We start from the raw sequence: 25921 nt of genomic DNA, 5'->3' as shown, positions 1-25921 counted from the left end.
AGCCCTCGGGCTTGTGGGCGGGGCGAGGCGGCGGCGGAGCGCCCTGGCTCCCGCCGCGCCTCGGCTCTCGCGAGAGCTGGGAGCCGGCTCGGTTCCTGGTTGGTGGGCGCCCGCCGGGAGAAGCCGGGGCGGCAGCGGCACACGGGGCCTCGGCCGGCGGCCGCGCACCGCCCTCAGCGCCCCGCTTCACCCCCCCCACAGCCCCCGCCGGGCCTTCTTCTTCCTCTCCTCCCCTCCTCCGGTAGCGCGCAGCCAGCCGCGTCCCGGCGGAGCATTGTGCCTGCGGTGGAGGGATCATGTCCGCCGCGCCGCCGCAACCGGACGAACCGCCCGCTCCACCACCGGGCACTAACAGCAGCGAGGCGGCGGGGACTGCCCATTCCGTCGCCGGCCCCGCTGGCGGAGGCACCGAGATGGAGGTCAGGCGATTTTACCCGCCGGGGACACCCCCACACACATCCCCCCCCCACCGCCTTTCCACCCCTTTCCTCGGGTCTCGGCGGCGGGGGCGCGGCGGCAGGTGCCCGCCATGAGGGACGGCGCCGGTGGGGCGGCCGCGGGAGACAATGGAGGGGCGGGCGCCGTGCTGCGCCGCCGCGCCTCCGGGCCCCGGCGGGAGGGAGGGAGGGAGGGAGGGCGGCGGGATGGCGGGGCGGGGGTGGGTGATGGGGGGGGGGCTCCATCCCTCCCTCCCTCCCTCGGTTTCCCCTCGCCGCCCGTGGCCGCACATGGGCCCTGGGCGTCGTGTTCCTCGGCCGGCGGCAGCCGCGGGGGACAAGGGGAAAGGGAGGCCTGGCCACCAGGTCGCTTCGTTTGTTTCTCTTCTTCGAAAAGGGGTCACGGGAGGGCACGGAGAGGCTCCCTCTCGTGTCGTCGCCCACCCCCGCCGAACGGGGTGGGGGGATTCGCCGTCCTGCCCCCCCGGCCCACACATAGGCGCTGAAGGCGCGGAGGTCTCGCTGGGGTCTTTACGGGCTTCTTGCAAGTGGTCTTTCCCTCCTCGCCTCCCTCCCTGAGAAGCCTTCTCAGCCCTTCTGCTTCCTGCTTCAGCGATGAGCAAGTCCATATTCTAAAAAGCAGTAACGTTTTCTGACTACTGAAGCGCTTCAAAACTTTTTTTTTGGGGGGGGGGGTGGGGAGGGGGGGTGTTCGAGGTGTTTGGTTTTTTTTTTTTTTTTTTTTTTATTGGCAACAGGTGCTTCTTCCAGAAATTTCAAGTGGTTTGAGTGATTGCCTGCAGATGCTAATTTTATCGCAGTATTGTTTCTTTAACGATATGAGGAAACTGGTTGGTCCTGCTTTCAGCGCTGGGTGTTTTGCACTCTGAGTCATGCTGTACAGTCCAACCTACTTGATCTAAATAAATTTGCAAATACCGTATTTTTCAGATGAGCAAGTAGCCAAAGCACTGTGGGTAATAAGTTCTGCTCGAACCTGCAAAAATAGGGCAGTTCTGGGCTGGGGCTAAGTGCATGGAGGCTCTTGAGGCGCCTGTGTGCGAGGGTGCTCTCCGTGCGTCCTGAGTGAGTTTCTTCTCCCGTGGGGAAGGGATTAGCTTGTATAAAGCGGAGTTTTGATGGAAGTAGCTTCTTAATAGTCCTGATCACCTGAGAGGCAGCTTTTCTTGCTCTCTAGCTACATTGTGAGGTCCCGTCATCTTTGTTGCACACGATGAGATCAGATGGCGTGCTGCTGCGTGTCTGTGCTTCACGGGTTGAGGCATTTCGGGAGAAATGTGAATTTCATAGAGAAGTTCAAACGGTAGTAGGGGGGTGTTGGCCGAGTCCAGTGGGAGATGAGTAAGAAGATTTGGGTAGGAGTTTTAAAGGTCTTTAGCTGTAACTTCTTATGCTCACTTCTTTATATTTTGACTGGTGAACAAAACATTTCTGTTAGGATTCTTCTGTTTCACACGCCTTACCTGCCAGTTTTGTGAGGAAACGCCCACCCACAAACATCCCGTGTTTTGCCTGCCTTTGTTTCAACTTGTTTCTTCCTTTCCTGTTCCTTTGTTCTACACTGGCCAGTAAAGATTGAATTTAGCTCAATTCTTACTTGGCTCAATTAAACAGATGGTTAATAATGATTTTGGAGGCATCTCAGTTGTTTCCTTTTCTCAGCCTTTCAAGAATTACTTTGTAATATACTGTCTTAGCGTGGTTTACCAGGGAAGGATCATCCCATGTTTTTTATGTTTTAAGAACAGAAGGTGAAATTATATGGGGGAGATGGTAGGGAGTTAACCTAATAACAGGAGAGAGGATGATAAAAAAGCCCTGATCTAAAAGAAGAATTGAAAGCAATGTGTTAAGGATTTGGCAAAAGGGGATGAGGGAGGACTGCCCCCTCCCAACCAACTTGTTTTTCTGTTGGTAGTGGTACTACTGGTGATAATAACAATTATTTGATTTAGTAAGCTAAATAGGGGAAAAACGCAGTTTGTCTAAATTCCTACTCGGCTTCCATAACAAAACTGCATTCCAGGTTCATTACTTAGGCTTGTTCCCTTGATACAAAATGATGAAGGATTGGGGAAATCTGGAAAAAGGAGAAAAAAACTCCTTGAAACTACTCTTGCTTTGGTACTGGAGCTAGTTCTTCCACAGTATTCTCCAGAGCCAGCCTTAGGAGGGTTTTGGCTCAGCACTCTAGAAGTGCCATGCTGAGCTCCTGGACCACAGCTGCCTGTCTCCTTCACATTGATGTGATGCTTTAGTGATGGAGCTAAATGGGATTACAGAAATCTAGCTCCGTCCCTAACCCTGTGGCAGGGATCTTTGATCCATCTCCAGGCAATTTTACGGTAAGTAATAGAAAGCTGACTATATCAAAGCAGCAAAAGATGGCTGTGCCATCTGATGTGCCTAGATAATAATTTGAAACAAGGTTATTCTCCTTTACATGGATATCTTCCCTTGTTCAGAAAATACTTTCTTTTCTGATTCTTTTTCATCTCAGGAATCTTTTGATGATGCGTCTCCGGGAAAACAAAAAGAAATCCAGGAAGCAGATCCTACATACGAAGAAAAAATGGTATGTAATATGTGGGACTGTGTACAGCTACCCAGTAGTTATGCAATTGCTTAGAATAGTTTTCTGCTTGTTTGAAATCCCTTAACTGGGTTTATAAAACTGTGTCTAGTTATTCAAATTATCTAAGTAACTTGAAACCAAAAAATACCCAGAAAGAAAACCCTTCAGACCGTTGTTCTTAGCATTTTGCTGACCGGTCCTCTGCTCTTTCTCCATTTCCATTGCAGTTACTTGTGAGAATAACTGTTAATGTGTTTTACTGTTTCTAGGAAGTATGGTCCTAGCATCTTTGAGGTGCTCTAGATTGAGAAGAATTATGTAATGGGAAATAGTCAAATGTCTTAGAGGAAAAAATGCAACAAAAAGTTTTCAAGTGGCTTTTGAAGTTATCTCTGGAGTTGTCCTTCCTGTAGGCAAGGGGGATTACGAAGAGTTGAGTATTTACTTTCTCGGTCAGAAACGGAAGGACCATCTAGGAAATCATCCATAAGTATTTACGTGGCTGCTGCCTTACTTTCTCAGTGTATGGAATCAGCTGGAGTCTAGGACCTTTTTTATATTGCTGAATATAAATACAGAAAAATAATTCCAAACTTAATTTTGAACTGCCAGAGTAGCAGTCCTTTGTAGAAAAAGTATATTAACTTATATTTGTGGGGGTGATCATCAAAAAGAAAGGTTTGGCATAAGGCTTTGAGCAGGCACTGCATTCCTTTTCAGTTAAAATGTGATTTAGTAGGAGGACTTCAAAATAGGCAGATTCTTTCAAACAGTACAGTTCATGAGTCAAAGTAAATAAAAGTTAGCTTTCAAAATTCACAGGAGGCTGAGGAAGGGTTTGCTGTTTAGGATGAGCACTGACTGTAAGCCTTGGCTAGCTTTTCAATCCTTTCACTTTGTCTAAGCTGAAAAGGATTTTGTTAGCTTTTTATGAAATTTAATTAGTTCTTTGTGAAGCTCTAGTTAGAGTCCTTGAGCTTTTGAAGATGGGAAGTTCTGTGCTTTCGCAAGTTAGCTAGGAGAAAACTTATTATTTTCCTTATTTTTTGTTTTTATAATATTCTGAATGTAAGGGATGGAGCCATCCACTCCTCACCCATCTCACTGTGTTTTCTTTCTCTGTTTCTCCCTGTTTTCCTTTCTTCCTGTTTGTAATTCCAGAGTCTGTGACTGCATGTGAGCTTTTTTCATAGGAAAGTGAAACTGATTCTTATAATTTGCTGCTTCCTGTGTTGCTTCTTCTTGCCACTGAAAATAGCCCAGTTGTCTTGAGCTAATTTCTTGATGCTACTTCCGGGCAAACTGAAGAAAGTGAACTAGGAGTTGTCTCCTATAGTCTCTAGACAAGTGTGATTACAAGGAGGATTGTATTCTGCTGTTGCAATAGTCAGAATATGCACTGGAAAAGGAAACGGGGGAAGTTTCTCTGTTGGTAGGATAGCTCAAGGTTGCATAGTACAGCTGGTTCTTGTCTGTGTCCTATCTAAAAGCTATGGGTGTTTGTTTGTCTCTTAAAGTAATATCCTTAAGCACAATGAAAAAAGAGTTGTGGGGATATGTGTGCAGTGCCAAAACTTGCAGAAGATTCCTCCATAAAGTTTCAGAAGGAGGAAACTTTTGCAATTCAGTCTGTATCTCTTCTACTTCTCTTTTGCATGGCTGGTGAAACAAGTACGTAAAAATAAGGGTCAGCAATTTGGGTAGTAGTAAGATTTTACCTGGTTTAAACTTCAGAAACTGTTGCAAAGTAAACAAAAAAAGCCCTATGAAGAATAGACAGGAAAACTTTAATTCAGTGGATGTGTGTTGTAGCTGTGTCAATCAAGCTTAAACTCTAGTTAGTGTGAGTCTGACTCTTTTGTGGTACACACAAGATCTTTTTCTTGGTCTCTTTCTTCTCTAACCCCTGTCTTCTCATCTTTTACGTAGTGCAGGAACTGCTTGCTTTAAAGATGAGAGCACTCACAGAGCTGGCATTGCTCTTTCAGAAGCCTGGAACATATATTCCTTTTTGCTAAGAAAACTGACTTCCTGTAGCTGAGCAAGTTGCTAAATACCAGGTTATGTTGTGGCAGTTGGCAGAATGACAGAGTGGTTGTTGTTGAGCTTGGAGCTAGTTTCTGTCTTGATTGTCTGTTCTGAAGCCTTGATGTGGCCTTGGGAAGCTGTGTTGATTCCAAATCGAATCTGTCTCAAAGGAACTGAACCTTTTAGATACTAATATTGTCTCCTGTAATCTTTTTTGCACAGCAGAAACAGTAACTCATATGAAAGGGGGGCAGTCTGACAAGATAGGCTGAGCATATCTAAGAAGTCTGCTGCTGAAATAGGTGTTCTGGCCTCTAGCTATGGCCTCTTCTGCCCCCTCCACCCCCTTTCATGCCAGCTCTTTTGCTTATCTGACACCACAGTGAGGTGGGGTATCTCCCTGAGCAGGCAGGAAACTAATGTGGTAGAAAATAGTTGTTGCCAGGTTGGTGAGATGAACGAGTTCGTTGAAGGATCTTGTGCATGCTGGGGGGTGTGTGTGTGTGTGCTAAATTTTGGGGAGTGGGACTGTCATTTTTGATAGGAGAAGGTTGTTAAGGGGACTCTGGCCTTGTCTAGTGACACTCGTGCAATCTTTGTGGCAAAGCCAGATTTCTGTCTTAGCATAGGGCTGTCTTGCAGCTTTGATCTTACTGCGTAGCAAAGGCTAGCCTTGGCCCAATGAAAGAATATTGGATCTGTCAGCAGCGGTTATATTGTTGATGTTAATGTTAATCATCTCTTCTTTGTTATTGTAGCTATTTATATACAGAAATGTGAATCTGTATTGTTTAAAAAGCATTTGTTAGCTTTTTCTTTTGAATGAATACATACTGTAATGTCTCACACTTGTTCCATTTAATTTTTCTTGTCAACAGCAAACAGACAGAGCAAACAGATTTGAGTATCTGTTGAAGCAGACTGAGCTGTTTGCTCATTTCATTCAGCCGGCTGCTCAGAAAACTCCAACTTCCCCTTTGAAAATGAAGCCTGGACGTCCACGAATAAAGAAGGATGAGAAACAGAATTTACTGTCAGTTGGCGAGTGAGTGATGACATGTAGGCCAGCTTGTACTGTAATTATGGATTTTATTGTACTTTAGAAGCGTAAGTTAAACTTGCTAGTCTTTTGTCCTATTTCAGTGTGTGTGTTTTATGCTGTATAATTGTGTTTTGTCTCAACTGCCCACCTGTAAGTTGAGGGTTGTTTAAGAATTCTAGGAGTTACAAGAATTTTGTGTTGGTGGTAAAGCACTATCATGATTAAAAGTATTCCAGCATGAGGAAAAGCGGGGGTGGGAAAGTAGAGCATTCATGACTGTAAGTTGTAAGAGTTCACGGAGAACATCAGTATGCTGATACTGCAGCTTGAAAACAGAAGTCTAGAAATTTGGATTGCCTTCACTGCAGCTCATGTGGCTACAACATATATAGCATTTGGCTGATGTTGCAGAGCTCTTAAGTACAGTGTCATTCCCTGTCTTGTAGTTAAAGGCCAGCACTGCTGCACACAATTTATCCCTTTCCAGTCACTTTGCTCAAATATTTGAGCCTGCCAACAATGTGGTCATCTTATCTTACTAAAAAGGTAGTGGCTCTAAAGAGGTAAAAAGCAGGATTTCAGTTGATCAGCTAAAACCGAGTTGTTCTTCAGAATCTTGCTAGAAGCTTCTTTGGGTGTTTGTGTTCTGTACTGCAATGACATTAGACTTTTTCTGTTTAGCCAGAAACTTACTTCTTTCTTGTACTTTTTCAGCTATCGTCATCGTAGAACAGAGCAGGAAGAAGATGAGGAGCTGTTAACAGAAAGCTCCAAGGCAACTAACGTCTGCACTCGCTTTGAAGAATCTCCATCATGTGTGTTGCCTCTTTTTCTTTTTTTTTGCCTCTGTTTTTGTCCTTCAAAATGTTGTTTAAAATGAAGTTTCTTTTTGTCCTTCCCAAGGACAATGAATCAATTTTGGGGGACGGGAGGAGGAAAAAAACACAGCACCAGTCCAAGGGGACAAAAAGTATTAGCGAGGGACTGTTTATTTTCAGCCAGGCTAGAAAGATGGTCCAGCGAGTCTTGGCCATAGTTTTTACATATGCAGCCTATCTTCTGATGCCGTTTGAAGTACCTAACAGCTTCCAGTTCATTTAGCAGAGAATTCAGTATTTTGTTCTTTTAACGTTCAACTGTGTTCCGATTTGGGGGGTGATGATAGAGTTGGAATTTCTGTGTGTTTTCAGTTCTTGCAGAAAACAAAACTGTTAGAGCAGCTTGCAGAAACAAAATTAACATGTCACTGTCTCCAGTCTGCATTCTCCTTGGAGTTTACTGCAAGAGATTTACTACTTGATTTTGTTCTGTAGCTTAGCTAATCTCTGTCAACTAGCAGTCAAGGGATGGTGCATTTCTTTGGTAACTTCTTACAGATCTTTTAGTCTGTATTCTTTCATGTCTTTTAGATGTTAAGTGGGGAAAGCTGCGCGATTATCAGGTCCGAGGATTGAACTGGCTCATCTCTCTGTATGAAAATGGCATCAATGGTATCCTAGCAGATGAAATGGTATGTGCCTAGCCCATGTTTCTGGGGACCTGTGACTACGTGCAATACAATACAGTTTTAGTTCAGCTGTATATATGGGGTTTTTAATAGCACAAAACGCAATGTATAAGTTGCCAAATCTTATTTTTCTAGTATGTTTTAAGTCACTAATGTTAAAAGCGTCACAGGTATCTTTAAATAAACTGTGCGGGCAGTTTTAGAAATAGGCGTATGAAAAAGGAATCTGTCAACCTTTAGAAAAATAAAATTTGGCGAAGGGGAGTTGTTCCATATCCTCTATTTATATTTTTTTTCTATAAATTGCAGCTATTTTGTTATGGTATTCTCAGGCTGCCCTTGTGAAGGAGAGTGTCATGTTTGAAAAGAGCAACCAATGTGGCAACACTTCCCGTTGTTAGGATAAAATGCAGATAGCAGGATATGAATATCCTACATGGATTGATCTCAGTGGCAAGAGCTACACGCCAGTGGGAAATTTTCGGGGAAAAACGACGCGAAGATAGATTTAGCTAGAGAACTCTGTTAAAATTTCTTTCACATCGTGATCATGGATATTTCACTCAGCACTGGCCACGTTGGCTTTTGATTCCGCTTTTATTCTCTTTCTCTGAAAGACAAGAGATGAATGCAGAAGGAATTGTAATAGTTTGACAGGCAGATACGTTTTTGTCCTCTAAGTGATTTTCATTCCATCTGTTTTTCAGAAGGAGTAGATAAGGAAAAACAAAAATCTAATTATATTTCAGTATATTGCATTTCTCATACCTTCCGGTAATTTCTGTGTAATAAAACTTCTTCAAGATAAATTAGAGACAAATGAACTGAAATCATTGTTCAGTAACATTTAATTTTAAGATAGATCAAGGATTTTCTGTGACATACATGCTTATGAAGAGACGAGGTTTTTTTTTTCTGAGTACAGTATTAAGTGGAGCAGACTTGTTTTAACAAAAATGACTGAGAAACTTTACAAGTCCTTGGATTCGTGGTATCTCAAAATCCATCTTGTGCTGAGGAATTTAAATATTTACTATTAAATATTTTTTGGTTAATTCTGAAATATTAATCCTTTTGAACGTATTAATGCCTCTCACACAGCTTGTGAACACTTCCACATCTTACACCAGGTGGAATATGGTTATTTCGAAGACAAAGACTTGAATTTTAGAAGCAAAAATACCCCAAAAACATCAGTGGAAGTTATTTTAAATCCTATGTGTCTGTGGCATAATAATTTTGAATTATTTAAATCATATGAATGATCTGGGTTTTGCATGTCTTCCTCAGTCTTGTTTTAATTCAGGTTATATGCATAAGGTACAAGGTTTTAAGTGTTGAATAAAGAACAGAGTGCTTAAAAAAAGTACTTCTAAAGAAGCTCAATATTTGTTCTTTGACATATGCAGCTGTTTACTTTTACATTTGGCTTTCTTCTCACAAGAACTGACATCATGTCATGGCCTATAAAAGCCTCCTTACGAGGTTCTTAATTTATTCATTTTATTTCAAGTTTAAGAGAATGCACGTGTCCAGTTTGTAAAGTTTGTTTTCCTCTAAATAAAGAATCTGAGTACGCCCTAGTCTACAGAATAAAATTTTATGAAATAGTATTTTCTTGAGCTTCTAAGACTGTGTCTTATTTGAAAAGTGAGGCAAAATCCCAACTTCATAATTCAAGGTTTGAAAACATTACTCTTATTATTGAACACGGGAAGTCATACAGGCTTTTTCTTACCAAGACTTTGATGTCTTTTGTGAGTAGCACTGTCTTTAATATATCTCACTCATTTGTTCAGGCTCCTGTGTCTTCCATGTGGTACTTGGAGCTCACTCTTGGGGTTTTTAAGGTGTTTCTTGAGAGATTTTTTTTTACGACACATCATCTCTTACAGGGTCTTGGAAAGACACTGCAAACAATTTCTCTTCTTGGGTATATGAAACACTACAGAAATATTCCTGGTCCTCACATGGTGTTAGTTCCTAAGTCCACTCTACATAACTGGATGAATGAATTCAAGAGATGGGTGCCTACGCTTCGAGCAGTTTGTTTGATAGGGGACAAAGACCAGAGAGTAAGTTTTGATGCGTTTTTTTTTTCCTGTGTAGATCCAATATGTGATCTTGCTGTCCTTTACCTGTGTCCACAGGGAAGGATATTACTTGGATTTGTAGTGGTTAAGCAGTAAGGCCTACAAGTCCTACCTACTGAAAATATAACGAGCTTAGAATTCACACGCGTGTTGCCCAGCTATTGCTTCATCACTTTACACTCGTAATTTCTTGTCCAAAGATTTTCTCTCTCCTTTTGTGAAGGCAATACACTGTGTACACCAACAAAACATGATAAATCTTAACAGAAAAATAATGTGTTTCGTGTGAAGTGCCATAACTTGTAGACATATATAAATTAGGAAAAAAAGTGATTTGTTTTCTGCTCTACGTAATACAGTATGTTGTATTAGCTGTAACAGCAGCTCTTAAAAGGATTATGGGGGTCTGTCGCTAAAGAACTGCTTTCTGAAAACAGTTGCCAGCTTAATACTGGAGAGGGCAAGGTGGGTTGGTTGGTAAAAGCAGTGTGTGCATGGATTTTATTTGGCTTGAATTTTGTCAATTATAAGAGAAAATATTGTTCAGTCTGTTGGGACCTTCCTATGTCAAGCATTCTCTTTTTGTAACCTCAGTATTGGTTTTTTTGCCATGTTTGGGGTTTTTTGGGGTTTTGTTTTTTTTAACATAGCAAAGAAAACTGAAAACATGGAATATGATGAGGTATCTGTAGATTTGTCAACTGAAGTTACCCATTTATTTATGGAAGGAAGAGTTATTACTGGTGCCATTAAACTGCTGCTTTTGTCAGCAGATTTTTTTATTCTAAGGGCATCTATCTCTATTTTCAGAGGTGGTTGGGTTAGAAATTTACAAAAATATTGATGAAACTTTAAATAGTTCTGGAGGTCATTGGTCCAGGTCTGGTATCTTGTGATTTTTTTTTTTTTTTTAATTATTTTTTAGTGCACCTTTTTTGAATCCAAAAGTTCCTATTATTTCTTCAGTATATTTCTTGCATATGAGTTAAGTTCTTGACATTTATACATCTGTGTATTTTGAATTCTGACTAATTACCATGTCTGCTTTTAACCTGGGATGTCAGCATTCTAGAAATTTTTCAGTTAGCCAAATAAAACTGTGCTTGGGATTGGTTTTTATGTTCAAAAACTACAATTTTCTAAACATAAAATATAAAAAAACCCAAAACATACCTACGGAAAATTAAATTTTGGTTCTGATCTTATAGTTCAGCTATTGAAAACCTCATGTGTGTGGGTAGTCATCTACAGTTTATAAAACCAGGAGTTAGAGCTGAAATCACTTCTCTGCTCTGCCCCAAGGGTTTTAGCTGACAAAGTTGTCAATCTTTACAATGGTTGCACATTATAATGCCTCTATAATTAAGGATATTTTCTTCTATGTTTAGTAGCAACATTGTTATAAAATTTTCACAGCGCTAGTGTGTTCTTTTTGGTTTAGATTTGACAAATCAGTAAGTCAGTAAATAACTGTCACCTTGTTGTCTAGGCTGCCTTTGTCAGAGATGTGTTGCTGCCTGGAGAATGGGATGTCTGCGTAACATCCTATGAAATGCTGATCAAAGAGAAATCTGTATTCAAAAAGTTTAACTGGAGATATCTAGTTATAGATGAAGCCCACAGGATTAAAAATGAAAAATCAAAGGTAATTTATACTTTCGCTGAAAGAGATTTGTGTGGGTTATTAGCTGGTGGTATGGGGACTAGTAATTGTATATTGCTCGTGTCTCCATGTCCTTCAGTTATCAGAAATTGTGAGGGAATTCAAGACTACAAATCGGCTGCTATTAACTGGAACTCCACTTCAGAACAACTTGCATGAACTCTGGGCACTTCTTAACTTCCTTTTGCCAGATGTCTTTAACTCATCTGAAGTAAGTCTGAATTTCTGCTAATCATGTTAAATTAACCTTGCTGGTTTTCCAGATTTGAAAATAGACCTGAATATGCATAGTTAGGAGTATCAGTTACCGATCACGATACATTGACAGTTAGAAATGTTTCCAGAATTGTGAAGTCTAGTAGGGTAAACTGTTTTTCTCAGCTTGGCCATTTTTAAAGGCTGTTGTGAGCTCAGCAGATAAAAAAGGTATTTAAAATGACAATGTGAAGCTGGTGTCTAGCACAGTTCAAAATAGGTTTAAACATTGTGATGGCTAAACCAACTAACTTTGTTCTTATATTTCACTATAAGCTACCTTATTGTTTATCTAAGACTTCTTTCTTGTGAGTTGGAAGATACGATATAATGAGCAATAGACTTCACGAAGTGCATGCTTAACTGTTTTGATGAATTGGTAGTGTAACATCTGTAGAAGGGGAAGCCTTGTGGTGCATTACACCAAAATTTTACTGTTTCCTTTCTGTTTTATATGGAATGCTGCAGTAGTACGCTTCTTCCAGATGGACTTTGTCCAGTGGGGAGATATGAATGAATCTTCTTTGGTTTTTTGTTTGATTGTTTTGTTTTGTTTGTGTTTTGGGGTATGTTTTGTTTGTTTGTTTGTTTGTTTGTTTTTTGGAAGACGGTGTGTAATGGAGCTTTGCATAAAAATAGACTGAAGAGGGTAATTTGTTCTTCTACTTACTGCCTATCTAAGAGAATCACTTGAGTTGTATTTATTCACTGTTGTAATGACATTGCACCTTGAAAGGAAAGCTCTTACATACCAGCAATTCTGTTGATACAGGACTTTGATTCATGGTTTGATACAAACAACTGTCTAGGGGATCAAAAGTTGGTGGAACGTCTCCATATGGTAAGTCTGCTTTTTGTAAAAGTGCTACGTTGACCGAAGTTAAGTTCTAAATTCTTCTAATGCTTCTTGAGACAGAATAATAGGGTAAGATAGCTTATTCCAGAAACTATGGCAGACTTACCTCCTCATCTGAAAGATGATTTTGGCCTAATCTTTGAGTCTTCCAGAGAAAGGACATGTATAATAATCTATCCGTATAGATTACTTTTTCAGGTGATCTGTTCGTAGGTCTGCTGTTTGAGCATTTATGACAGAGAATATCAGCACTGCTTTTGTCTATTGACCTGTTCAGTGTTTCAGTTTCCGAAATATGTTTAATGAAGCAATCTCTTTCAGGTGCTACGACCATTCCTTCTACGTCGCATTAAGGCTGATGTAGAGAAAAGCTTGCCTCCGAAGAAGGAAGTTAAAATTTATGTGGGTCTCAGCAAAATGCAGCGAGAATGGTAATTCACGTACCTGACTGTGCTGTGGTTAATGCTTGGGAGGAATGTGCTGCTTATGACTTGATTATTGTGTGGAACTTTATTTAATTCCTTCTGGTGTACTCCCAACTCATACATATTTCCTTGTGACACTGTTTTGATGACAAAACTGTGCGTATCAAGGGGAGTTACCTGATGAAAGGAGGGGCAGGGGGAGCTTTTGACTATACTTGCAATTTAAGGGAAGGCCAACTTTGTTTGAGAGTCACAAAAATTTTTTCTTTGTTTGATGGTAGGTATACAAGAATCTTAATGAAGGATATAGATATATTGAATTCAGCTGGGAAGCTGGACAAAATGAGACTGTTGAATATCCTCATGCAGCTGCGAAAGTGTTGCAATCATCCTTATCTCTTTGATGGAGCAGAGCCTGGTCCACCTTACACAACAGACATGCATTTGGTCACCAACAGCGGCAAAATGGTAGTATTGGACAAATTGCTACCTAAGTTGAAAGAACAAGGTATGCATCTCGTTGTTGTTTGAGTTGTTTGGTTCAATGATAAAAATTAAAGCCAGTGCTTCTTAATGTTTCTGTGTATTCTGAGCAAAAACCAGCACACTTTACCCAGGATTATTGTTGGTTTCTAGCGTGATACCATAAATAGTTGATACAGAAACAATTTGTGACGTGCCATCATAAATAATTGGATCAATAGTCCATTATGGCTTTTTTGTGATGGTGAAGCATGTTGATTTTTTTTTTTTTTTTTTTTTTTTGTAATCCCAGCAAATTTGAGACTACAGAAACATCAGTTGGTCTGGGCTTTAGGTTTTCTTTCTTAGCATTATTAGCTATTTGCAACGTAATAGTGGTATTTCAGCTGCTCCTCTGATTTGCCATGAAGTACCAGTTCAGATTCAAAGTCTTCATGTAGGGTTAAAGTCAAACCCTTTGTGAAATGTTGGTCTTTCTTGCTGGATATGATTTTGAGCAGCACCTGAGTTTTTCCAGTGAATTCTTTTAAGGCACACAAACACAGGGGAATACCAAGTTATTTAATAGTAGGGACGAGGCTTTGGAATACATCACAGTAAAACTCAGTTGCTACAGAATTTTTTACTCTGGAATAGATTTTTAACTCATTATTTTAATGAGTATGCTTACTGAAGTATCTTGGTTAAAGGAGTGGAGGAAAGTTTGTGACTAGGGAGACATTGCAGGAGAATAAAACCAAGTGCAAACCTCAGTCTTGGGTAATACAAAAGTAACCTCTCCTTCGTATCCAGGTATCATTCCAGCAGCTGGGGTGATACGCATCACTGCAAGACTGAAAAATAATTCAGTGGTTACTGTGCTTTATTTTAATCTTGCTTTCTTTCTGCTGTGAGGCTTCTTGTTAAGATGTGGCGATTAAAATTGGCCTGGTCTTAAATCAAATTATTTTCTTAAACAAAAAAGAGTTCATTATTAGACCTCAGGGAGATGGAAGCTTTATAATATTCTGTGTTTTACTTACATCTCTGAAATGGGTTGGAAATGGTTGTGTGTATATGGATAAATTATTGTACGTTTAAATTTTGGGGGGAGTTGTTCTTGGCAGGTAAGTAAACTGGCAAGTCTTTAAGAAGTACTCACTTTATTTCTAGTTATCTTAAATCCAAAACAAGTACTTCACAATTTCATTATTTATACTCCTTGATGCTTTTATAGTCGTGTTACCATCTTGCTGTGCTGTGTCTGGGAATGTTTTGATAAGAAGTACAACAGAAAACAAGCAAAAAGGCTAAACAGCTGTAACAGCCATGAATTCAGTCTCGCCCGCTCGCATCACAAGTCTCGTGCTCTGGACCCCTCCGAGCCCCGGGCCGGGCACCCAGGGGGGCTGTTGTGGTTTAACCCCGGTAGGCAGCTGAGCCCCACGCAGCCCCTGTGACAGCAGTGGCTGCAGCCCCACGTTTACATATTGGGTTCTGAAATTCTAACTGCTTTTCCTCTTAGTACGTGGAACTGCCCTCTTTCCCTTCCTGGTAATGCAAACTTGCAGAGTTTGATAAATCTGGAGTTTTGGTGAAAACATAAGAAAGCTATTTACCGAAACAGGTTCAAGAGTCTTAATCTTCAGTCAGATGACCAGAGTCCTAGATATCTTGGAAGATTACTGTATGTGGCGAAATTACGAATATTGTAGACTGGATGGACAAACACCACATGATGAGAGACAGGTATTTAATATTTTAAGTATTTTATTCAAATAAAAAACAGTACCCGTGAAACCTTCGGTTCAACTGATACGTTCCTTTTATTTATTCAGGCATCTATTAATGCATATAATGAACCTGGTAGCTCAAAATTTGTGTTCATGTTGAGTACACGGGCAGGAGGTCTTGGAATCAATTTGGCTACTGCTGATGTTGTAATTCTGTACGATTCAGACTGGAATCCACAAGTAGATCTTCAAGCTATGGTAAGAATCAAGATGGAAATTGTGGTCTTCCTTTTCTTTCTCACAGAACTTTTATAGAAAGGTGTGGTGTGATGTAGTATTTGCAAAATAAAATGGTATTTTCTGTGTTTTAGCACAGGAGTAGTCTTTGTAAGACTGATTTTCAGTTCCAGTGCAGCTTCTGCTGGGTGGAACCCTTAGTCACAGTTGGGCTGTACGATGTTTTATGCAGTGGGAAATGCTGGGTATATGCTACAGTACTCTTAGTAGCATTTAACAAAAATAGCCTATTTGTTTTTTTTTTTAAAAAAAAAAAAAAAAAAGAAAAAACAAGAGAAATGTAGCACGTTAATTCCAAAACTATAAAGCTTTACTTCTGTGGGGAGTAGAGGTGAATACATTTACACTGTCTTCCTTCAGACTTTGGAAAAGAGATAAAGAAAAGCTGAATTAAACTTTTAAAAAACAGCTTTTATGGTGCTGAGCAAGCTCATTTTAACAACCATCTTTACTTTGTTTTGAAGTAGATTTGCATGCATCTCCAACCTTGGGACATACCAAGAACATTACTGATCACATAAGAAAGTAAAGCTATTTAAAAACTACCTGTGTTTTTTGACAAATGAGGCCTTTCAGTGACAAAGCTTGGTTATTTCTTTTTAATTATTTCAGTTAAGCTGCAGATTCTCAAGTATTTTAGCAAAAATTAGTTTGAAGGAATGATGGAACTGGTGTCTGGAAGCTAAAGCGACATAGTTCCAGCTACCACTAAAGGTGTATGTTCAGAATACTAATTCTCACCGTGGTTAATGATTTGCCAGTCAGGTGAGGTAGTGCATTGTATTTGTCTTGGAATATTCATGGCAGAAGTGAACAAGTTTGAGAAAGGTAGCTTTTGGTCAGTACAGAGATAATTTCTTAAGTACTTTGATTTTACAGAAGGTTACCTAAGGTCAGGAGCATCCAGTCTTCTGCCCAGTGTGATTTAACAGAAACCCCCACACGCTATTTTTAGGTGTGACATCTAGAGACTTACTCACAGCTAATGTTATTGAAAAACCTACCCCAAAACTTACAATGCAGATAAGAATGCGTGATCGTGGGTAGTTATGTTACCTGGATGTCTATAAAGATTTAATTAACCTATGGTATTGCATTTAGTAAATTATTATGTTGAAACTAATGAGAACTGAGGACTAATTATACAATCATGCAGGAAACCAAGTAGTGAATTTTTTGGTACTTACTTTGTTACTTTTTTTTTTTTTTTTGCCTAGGATCGAGCACACAGAATTGGCCAAACAAAGACTGTTCGAGTGTTCAGGTTTATCACAGACAATACAGTGGAAGAAAGAATAGTGGAACGTGCAGAAATGAAACTCCGGCTAGATTCCATAGTCATTCAGCAAGGCAAGTATATGAAGGCAATTTGTTTGTCATTATGATGGGATTCTGTTCTCTTTTTCACAACTTGTAAACTGTGGTGAAATCAGCTAGAAAGAGTCAATGGGAATGTTGCTTTTTGCCTCAGCTGAACTCAGAAGATAGAATGCAAAGGCCTGATCCACTTCAAAATTTATTTTACTGTAGGGGGGGGATAGACTTTTCCTCACTACCTTTCTTATTACCTCCCTAGTGATACATACATACAAGTGGGTTTAGTCAGATTTTTTTATTTATATTCAACTTTTCATTTGAACTGGAGAAATGAATGCATTGCTTTTTTCTAATATTTAGAAAGAAATGATGACACTGTAACCTTCTTGGTTGGTAAAAAAACAAATTCAGTAAGGTTTAGTCTGGAAATTGTGAAAACATGCACCCTAACAAAACTGGTATGGAAGACCTCATGTCCAAAATGAAGTTGTTAGAACACGATTCATATACAGTAAAGTAAATGTGTAAGATCCCTGGCTAGATTTTGCTTGCCTTTTTTTTTTTTTTTTTCTTCTTCTTTCTTTTTCTTCATTTGTAATTTCCTTTACTGAGAGAAAAGGATATATAGTTTAATGTGGAAATGTAAGGGGGGAAAAAAAATTACATATTGCTCCTTCCATAATGTAAACTCTTTGGTTAGCTGCTATCTTCCAATGCTTTTACCTTCAGGAAGACTGGTGGATCAAAACCTGAATAAACTTGGGAAGGATGAAATGCTGCAAATGATTAGACATGGAGCAACACATGTGTTTGCTTCAAAGGAGAGTGAGATTACAGATGAAGATATTGACCACATTTTGGAAAGAGGCGCAAAGAAGGTGAGATGAAGTTAAAAAGACAGAAACCCAACTGTAGACTTAAGTTCGATGGCAAGATGGTATATCCCTAGATGATAACTGGATTGTAAGCTGGAGAGAGTAAGAGTTTCACTATTGAGGGTTTTCATATTGGTCAAACATGTATTTTTTTCTACTGTTGTAAATGAGATGTTTTATAACGGAAGTACCTTTCACAATTGCTACTGTTTTCTCTCTCCCCCCTCCAAGACTGCAGAAATGAATGAAAAGCTTTCCAAGATGGGTGAAAGCTCACTCAGGAATTTCACAATGGATACAGAGTCCAGCGTGTATAATTTTGAAGGGGAAGACTACAGAGAAAAACAGAAGGTAAAGTTTAAATTTTTTTTGAAGGAAAGCCCTAAGTTGTGAGATTGAACCGTGTTTATTTAAGAAGTGTCGGTTAAAATACAATATAATCTATGAAAACGGTTTATAAGTAAGTTTTATTACTTAATGAAGTAGACGTAGATCTAGTTTTATATGAAACTTGTAGCTGGTCTGAATATTTTGCAAGGCTTAGTCTTAATGTTTTTGTGGGGTGGTGGGATATGTTTTTTTATAGATGGCATTTACAGAGTGGATTGAACCACCTAAACGAGAAAGAAAAGCCAATTATGCTGTGGATGCTTACTTCAGAGAGGCTCTTCGAGTCAGTGAGCCAAAAGCACCCAAGGTGAGTTGACTAATTTAAAAAAATAATTTGTTTGAAGTGTGTGATAAATGGTTAAAGCTGAAAGCGAGAAATTAGTCTTCCTAAAAACCACTCTATTAATTTTTGCAAACGGGGGGGGGCAATTTAAATTTATGAAACTTCAAAGGACTTGAGACAAACTTCTGTGAGAAAAAAGAGCAGGATGAAACTTGTAAGATGTTAGAAGGGTAAGACCGAGGTGTTTCATATTTTATTTTTATTTAAGCACCTGTGAATTTTCCTTACCTGTGGAAGATTTCCTTATTCCTGCTCAGGGTGCCTGAACTGTGTTAAAGGGGATGCATGTGTGACTCTTTCCCCAGCCTCTTCCTCCAACCAAAAGACCCTCTCCCCTTTTCTCCCAGGCCACCTACTTTTTAGAATTCTTCATGGTTGTTGTTGTCTCTTGCATGGTGTGGCTTTTTCTTGTTGTTAAGATAGTGCATTTTTGTAACAATGAAGCTTTTTTTTTTTTTTCCCCCCCCTCATAAACTGAAATCACTTATTACAAGCAAACAGATTCTGGATATGAAAGGGAATCAAGTACAAGCTTTGTATGTATTTCAGGCACCACGGCCTCCAAAGCAGCCAAACGTACAGGATTTTCAGTTCTTTCCTCCACGCCTGTTTGAACTACTGGAAAAAGAGATTCTTTACTACAGGAAAACAATTGGGTACAAGGTAATCAAAGAATTCACGCATTGCAACAGTAGGAGAATATGTACTTGTCCTGTCTTTCATGCTAATTTAAGCAAAATAAAATTGTGTTGAGCTGAACAAACGATTAGGTTCTATTAAACAAAAAAATCGACAACTGGCAATTATCTGTGATCAAATTTTACAAAATGCAAAACCTTTCAGGTACCTCGTAATCCTGATCTGCCAAATGCGGCCCAAGCACAAAAGGAAGAGCAGCTTAAGATTGATGAGGCTGAACCTCTTAATGATGAAGAACTAGAAGAAAAAGAGAAGCTTCTAACCCAGGTATAGTTGGGTTTTTAGTGAGACTAAAATTAGCTGAAGCTTTCTTTGTGTTTTGCAGGGTTATAGGAACATTTCTCGGTCACTGATTTGCACATGCTATAGTTAACACAGCTGCAGATTTTGGTTCAGACTGAAAAGAGGTTTAGCATTTGGTTTGTCATGGGCCTGGATACTTTTGAAGAATGTCCACCAAATTAATTGGTGTACTCGGTCTACTGGATCTGATCTACATTCTGTCTATTTTGAGCCTGAAGTATAAGCAGCCGCCCAAGTGTCGGAGTCTGGCTTCCCGAGTTTGCATCGACTGTAGGCTGTGACATCTGTCCTCAGCTGCGGGCCTTGCAGACTGGCTGCTGAGCTGAAGCTGCTACTTTCCACATTTTTGAAAGTGTATCATCTTCTGCCAAAGTATCACCCCTGTGTGGAAGTGAATCCTGCAGGGTGAATGGACAGTTTGCCTAAACTATGACTGGTTGGGGATAGTGTTCCCTCCCTTAAAGAGAATAGAGACTGATTACCTAATTAGGTAGTATGTACATGTAAATTATTTAAAACAGGTCAATGGCTGTTATTTGGGTATTATAATTTCACATTATATTTTGGGGGGGAGGGGGGAGAAGGAGTTAAAATTTTGTTTGAGTAGTAAAAACAGTATAACAGTACAATCAAGCAAGCTATGGCTAAATCGTAGCATGGCTGGCAGAATGTTTTACTCTCTGTAAAAGTTACTGCTAATATGAAAGGAGTCTATTCTGGCAGTGGATAATTTCAATGTTATTATTTCTGTCCCTACTGAATATCACCACAAGATAGCTTTAGACCTTCTGAGGGAGAGTGAGCAGGGCAAATGGCTGCTGGCATCTGTGAGGCATTTGGTGGGCCTTTCTGACAAAACAAAACCATTATAGAGCCTATTGCTTCATCTGAGGGATTTTTCTTCTTAAAAAGTGATCCCATGTTCTCAGTCAGAGAGTAGTGGTAGGAGGGATTAATTTATGAGTTAAAGACTGAAACTAGTAGGTAGGCAGAGAACCAGTGCTAATCATTATGCAGTATTTAGGTGGCAAGACTATAGTGACCGCAGTATAAAAATCTGTTGAAACAAATTTGGAGACACATACTGAACTTCTGTGCCATGTTTCCTTTTGATTGCTATAAAGGGATTCACTAACTGGAATAAGAGAGATTTTAACCAGTTCATCAAAGCGAATGAGAAGTGGGGCCGTGATGACATTGAAAATATAGCAAGAGAAGTAGAAGGGAAAACCCCAGAGGAAGTCATTGAGTATTCAGGTAACTTATTTTTTTAGTCAACTCTGTGAGTCCATATGTAACGTGGCTTTCCTAGTTTGGCCTGCCTGTGAACATGGTAATGTCTTGGAGAATGTCTTACATGGCTCTTGAAGACTTTCAGGGTAGAATTCAGTACTGACTGAGTTGGGATCTACTGATCAAGATTTTCACGTGTTTAGCCCCTGCGTCGTTAAAGCTGTACTGAAATGGGCAGGTAAACTGTTCCTGACCCACTGTAATATATCCTAAATCTTCTCTAACTAACTGCATAGTACTGTCTTCAATTCTTGTTAATTTTTGCAAAACAAAAAGCTGAGAAATAATGCTTAGCTGGAGAGATTTCACTTCTTGTATTCACTAACCAGTGGTTTGTTTATCACCTCATCTTCATCAAGAGTGGGATACAGTAAATGTTTTTATAATGGCCATTGTGTTTAGAACTGAAGTCCACTTGGCTACTTCAGCTCTGATGTCTCAAACCTGTGTTCTACTCTAATTCAGCTGCAAGGTCCTGGGGCTAAATTTCTAAAGGTATATAGCAGCTCACAGGTGTGAAAAAATCTCTTAAATAACCTTTTATTTAAGCATTTGTCTTTTAGACACTTGCTCTTGTCTTTGGCTGCTCGGTTGCGCTCCCGCTTCACTCTGTAAATATCTTCCCTCTGCTGTTGTATCAGTTTCCATTTTCAGAAGCTTTTTTCTTTGAGAAGGAGATTGGCTAACAAAAACCTTTCTGGCCTATATCACACCTCATTTAAACAGAGGACTCCTACATCTACTCCCTTCCAAATAGCATTTGTAATACTGCAACACATGATACCAGGAAGTGCAGGTTCCTTACCGGGTAAAGGCGTGCCGATTTTTATACAGCAGTAAGTTCTGGTAAAAGGAAGTAACATCTAACATATTTTTTTTTAAAGGTAAAAAAACCCAAACTTTTAAGATGTATGATAAGAAACCAACCAATTGTTCTTTTCTTAGCTGTGTTCTGGGAAAGATGCAATGAACTCCAAGACATAGAGAAGATCATGGCTCAGATAGAAAGAGGAGAAGCCAGAATTCAGAGACGCATCAGCATAAAAAAAGCACTTGATACAAAGGTATCTGCAGTGTTTCTTGCTTCCTTTCTTTCCCAGTGCCAGTGAGGTGAGATGGAGGGACTCTCTGTCTAGCGGGTGTTACTAATGTATGAAGACCAAGAGGCTGGGCATGGTGTTTGCCTCTTTTGCATATTCTTCAGTAGTTGCTTCTTCTAGCTTTGCCATTCTGTAGAAGTGCTGTCCTGGCTGATAGTTATGCTGATCACTTCAGGTGAGGCCCAACCTGTTGTTCGTAACGGTCATCTTTATCACAGGACAAACAGTTGGCAGTGCCATCTAACAAACTCTCAATAACTTTCTGAAGAAGTAGAATTTCTTTTAGACTCATGTAGCTAAAAATCCTATTTAGAGCACTTCAAAAGAGAAGACTTACCAAGTAGAGGAGGCTTTTGTTCTGATCTGTGTTTCAGCAACCAGGGTTTGGTAATTAACAAACAGATTTGTAGTAAATTAAGAGAGTGTAGCAGAAGTCCCGTGTGTGTGCCCCCCTCCCCCCCCGCCTTCAGGTCTGACTAGTTAGTTGTCTTGTCTAGGGAAGTCAGGGGAAGAACAGAGTCTGACTCAGTTAACCAGAATGCAGCTGAACCGTGTCCTTACAGTCTCATGTACCGTTTTTACTGATACTCTGCTTTTGACCATTTTAAAAAGGAACACTGCCATTTGATGCCTGGCAGATCTTGACTGTTTTCAAATGTAGTGACAGGTTTGCAGTCTGCCATTAATCAAATGTCGTCTGAACTAGAATTTTCCACTTGAGATGGTATTGATAAATGCAGTATCTAGAACCCACAGTTCCTTACATGTGGTGGCTTAGTACCAGAGATCTAGTTTTCTAACTGACTTGGTATTGTTCATCTGCCTGTCTTCATGTCATGTATTGCTTTCCTATAAAACAGTTCCATGCCAGTTCTGAGCTACTTCTTAGTTTTATGTGATCTTACTTGTTTTGTTTAGATTGGCAGATATAAAGCCCCCTTCCACCAGTTGAGAATATCCTACGGTACTAATAAAGGGAAGAATTACACCGAAGAGGAGGATCGCTTTCTAATCTGTATGCTTCACAAGTTAGGATTTGATAAAGAAAACGTCTATGATGAATTAAGACAGTGTATCCGAAACTCCCCACAATTCAGATTTGACTGGTTTCTCAAGTCCCGAACTGCAATGGTATGTATTAATCTGGTTTGCTGCTTGTTCATGAATGCCTGTAACACCACAGGTAGACACTGGGCTAATTAAATGGCTTCTGAAATAGAGGTATGTGCACATGTACAGGATGTTACATTTTTATAGACTTTCCAACAACTGTAGTGGATGGCAAATGCAGTAAACTACCTGTTTGTCAAAAGTCCCCATGAATCTGAATTCAATACAGATACGTTTTAAAAAGCAAACATCTGCGATCAAATCCGTTCCTGCAAAGCCAGCCACTAACTATCAAAAAATATTTCATTCCTTTTTTGCTCTGCCAAGATAACAGGAAAAAACTTTTACCTACTTACAGGCATTTCTAATACTCTAATAGGAATTTTACATTAAGTGGCTGCTTAATGTAGTGAATGAGTATGTTGTGTAATTTAGGAGCTGCAAAGGAGATGCAATACTTTAATCACCCTGATTGAAAGAGAAAACATGGAACTGGAAGAAAAGGAAAAGGCAGAAAAGAAGAAACGTGGACCAAAACCATCTTCGGTAAGATTTAAAAAGACATTTCTGTGGAAGAGCTCGTTTGAAGATGGTGCATTTCTAATTGTCTAGGAAAAGTGGTATCTAAAGTTATTTAAAAAACAACAACAAAAAACCTTATAGGGCAATGTTCACGCTGTCATTCAGCTAGTACTGTTGTGGATGCCAGATAAAGGAAAATAGGTTCTAAATTGTAGCTCGCATGCTTTGAGAGCAGATAAAAGCGTTACGTTTTGGATCACGGAGTGGGTTTACCCTGGTCCAATACGTATTTGGCCTTTTGATTAATTTTTATCCCTAAAGAAATGATGTGTTGACAGCTGAGGGACACACGGGTGATGCAGTTCATTCGTTCCACTTTGAGAATGCTACAGCTCCAGTTGCAAGTGTTCCTGGGCAGACACTGCTGCCCCTTCCCCTCTGTGGGGGGCTGCTCACAAACTGGGCTTGGGAGAACAGCACCCAGGCCTGACGGCTCTCTTTGCTGACTCCAGTCAAAGTTCTGCTAAGTGCGCAGGCCTGTTTTGTGAAGGAAATACCAGGTTCACCCCTTTTCTTGCCTAGATTTGTTGTTCAAGTTGTTGCCAAGAGCTGCTGTATCAAAAACTTACGTGCAAAGGAAGTTGTGCTGTGCTTCTGGGCAGGAATCAGTAAAGAGTGGTGGATTAGTTAAGTTTCTTAGAACTGTTCACAGTATATTTAAACAGGTAGTTAGAAATACCATTTCAGAAATAGTAAGCTTTATAACATCCTTATTTGCTTCTATACACTTTTGACCTCTATGAAATAGCAGACTCCTAGAATTGGAAGCAAAAAAACAGCTATCCTGAGGAGGACGTGCATATTTGCCATATTACAGCACTTGCAATTTATCACATTTTAAAGCTGCCAGGGTATAAATTGTCTCCATCTGCTTTGACTTGAGAGGCTTTGCTTGCTTGCAATCTTTTGGTATCACTAACTTACTCAAAAACTTACCTTCCAGGCACAGAAGCGCAAAATGGATGGTACTCCTGATGGTCGTGGAAGAAAAAAGAAGCTAAAGCTGTGAATGCAGAATTTTTGTAATCACTAAATTTTAAAAGTAGTTCTTTAATTTACGGGTCTTCATAAGATGTACTGTATAATGCTCAACTATTATGTCATTAAAGGACATCGGGTTCATCTGTTTACTGAACTAGAAACATAGTACCTAATGTAGTTTCACTTTTTTAAATGCAACAGCTGTGCTGAATTTTTTTTACCATTAACACTTGAAGTAATAAATAGGCTTCATTTATTAATAAGGCTTCCCGTGACTCTCTTTTCACTAATGTTGAATACCTCTTTATTTAATCATCCCCCAGGTTTTTTTTCCCTCTTAGGCTGTTGTGAACACTTTTTCCATTATGATCAATAGAACTATGCAGTTGTGTTTTCTTGTTACAAGCTGCCACCACCACCAGTCAAACCCCATTTTTGGAAAATCTGTGACTCTGACATTACCTTTATTGAACTTGATTTTACTGCACGAATATACTCTGTTCTTTGCCAATAGTGGAATGGCTGGGTATTTACCTCAAATGAATGATCAACATAGGTACAGATTGGAACAAAATTACAACATTTTTCTGTGTTATTCTGTGCCAGAAGAAGGTAAGTCAGTCAGCCTGAGCTTTGTACTTTATTAGAATGACCTAAGAATGGTCGAATTGCTTCTACTGGCAAACAGCAACAAGTCAGAGCAGAAGAGGTAACAATACATCACCTGCCTGTGGTAAAGGCAGAGACAGCCCTGATTGATTGCTGTGAAAAGAACTGGTGCTGACATGGTGTGCAAGACTAAGTGTCTGGCAATCCCCGCCGTTCCCTGAGCTAGTCAGACTACCATGCGCGAGCATTTCCGGCGCTGTCCTTCCTTTTTTATGTATCATCTGGCATATAATGGCTGAGATGAAATCGCGTGTTTCCCACTGCCATCATCCAATACAGCATAATTCTGGAATTTACTAGGGGGAAAAAAAAAAAAACAGAACACTCACTTCACCTTGGCTCAGTTTTGGCCCTTTTAAGAACACCTATCAACAGGCCTCAGCATTGTGTAAACAAGGAGAAATGCATCCCTGGAAAATAACAGCTTTTTTGAGTTTTAAGCATTTAAGCAAAACGAGACCTCAGAAAAAGCTTAGACTTCACGCATGTAGCTCATGTACAGCACTGCAGTTCTTACTAGTACTTTAAATGAGCTTCTATTCTGCTGCATTGCTGAAGCCTTCCTTTAAAAGCTTTCCTTTGCAAAGTACCCCTTTTCACAAAAAAATCCAAACAGCATCAAAAGCCACAAACAAGCCACAATCGCTTGTTTACAATTAGTCTAAATAAAAACCTTTAGAGGAAGCAGAAGGGAAAGGTTTATTAAATAGCTGAGCAGCACTTCATTTGTGCTAGCAATTCTCAACTGCCAGGATGCAGAAAGTAAAAGGAACTAAACCGTCATCTCCCAAATGACATCCTGCTAGTTACAGAAAATCCATTTTCTTTCAAGTAGAAGTAAAAAGCAAAGCAAAGTATTTGCTCT

At 39.8% G+C, this 25921-nt stretch overlaps 1 protein-coding gene across 1 annotated transcript; it reads left to right on the top strand.

Annotated features, from left to right (window-relative positions):
* Positions 1-43: 43 nt before the first annotated feature.
* On the top strand, positions 44-24647 carry SMARCA5 (SWI/SNF related, matrix associated, actin dependent regulator of chromatin, subfamily a, member 5). Its single transcript, XM_042796619.1, has 24 exons — positions 44-419; positions 2959-3033; positions 5940-6106; positions 6818-6918; positions 7513-7613; positions 9506-9685; positions 11193-11348; positions 11446-11577; positions 12394-12462; positions 12799-12908; positions 13184-13410; positions 14992-15113; positions 15203-15355; positions 16612-16744; positions 17441-17589; positions 17818-17937; positions 18173-18283; positions 18869-18982; positions 19163-19285; positions 20446-20578; positions 21560-21678; positions 22633-22845; positions 23260-23370; positions 24350-24647. The coding sequence occupies exons 1-24, from the start codon at positions 297-299 to the stop codon at positions 24413-24415; spliced, it is 3108 nt and encodes a 1035-aa protein (XP_042652553.1). The 5' UTR covers positions 44-296; the 3' UTR covers positions 24416-24647.
* Positions 24648-25921: the final 1274 nt, after the last annotated feature.

Source organism: Tyto alba, unplaced genomic scaffold (genome assembly GCF_018691265.1).
Source record: "Tyto alba isolate M040663 unplaced genomic scaffold, T.alba_DEE_v4.0 Super-Scaffold_23, whole genome shotgun sequence".
Taxonomy (NCBI): domain Eukaryota; kingdom Metazoa; phylum Chordata; class Aves; order Strigiformes; family Tytonidae; genus Tyto; species Tyto alba.
The sequence above is the reverse complement of the archived record's forward strand: the minus strand, read 5'-3'. Positions and strand labels throughout refer to the sequence as shown.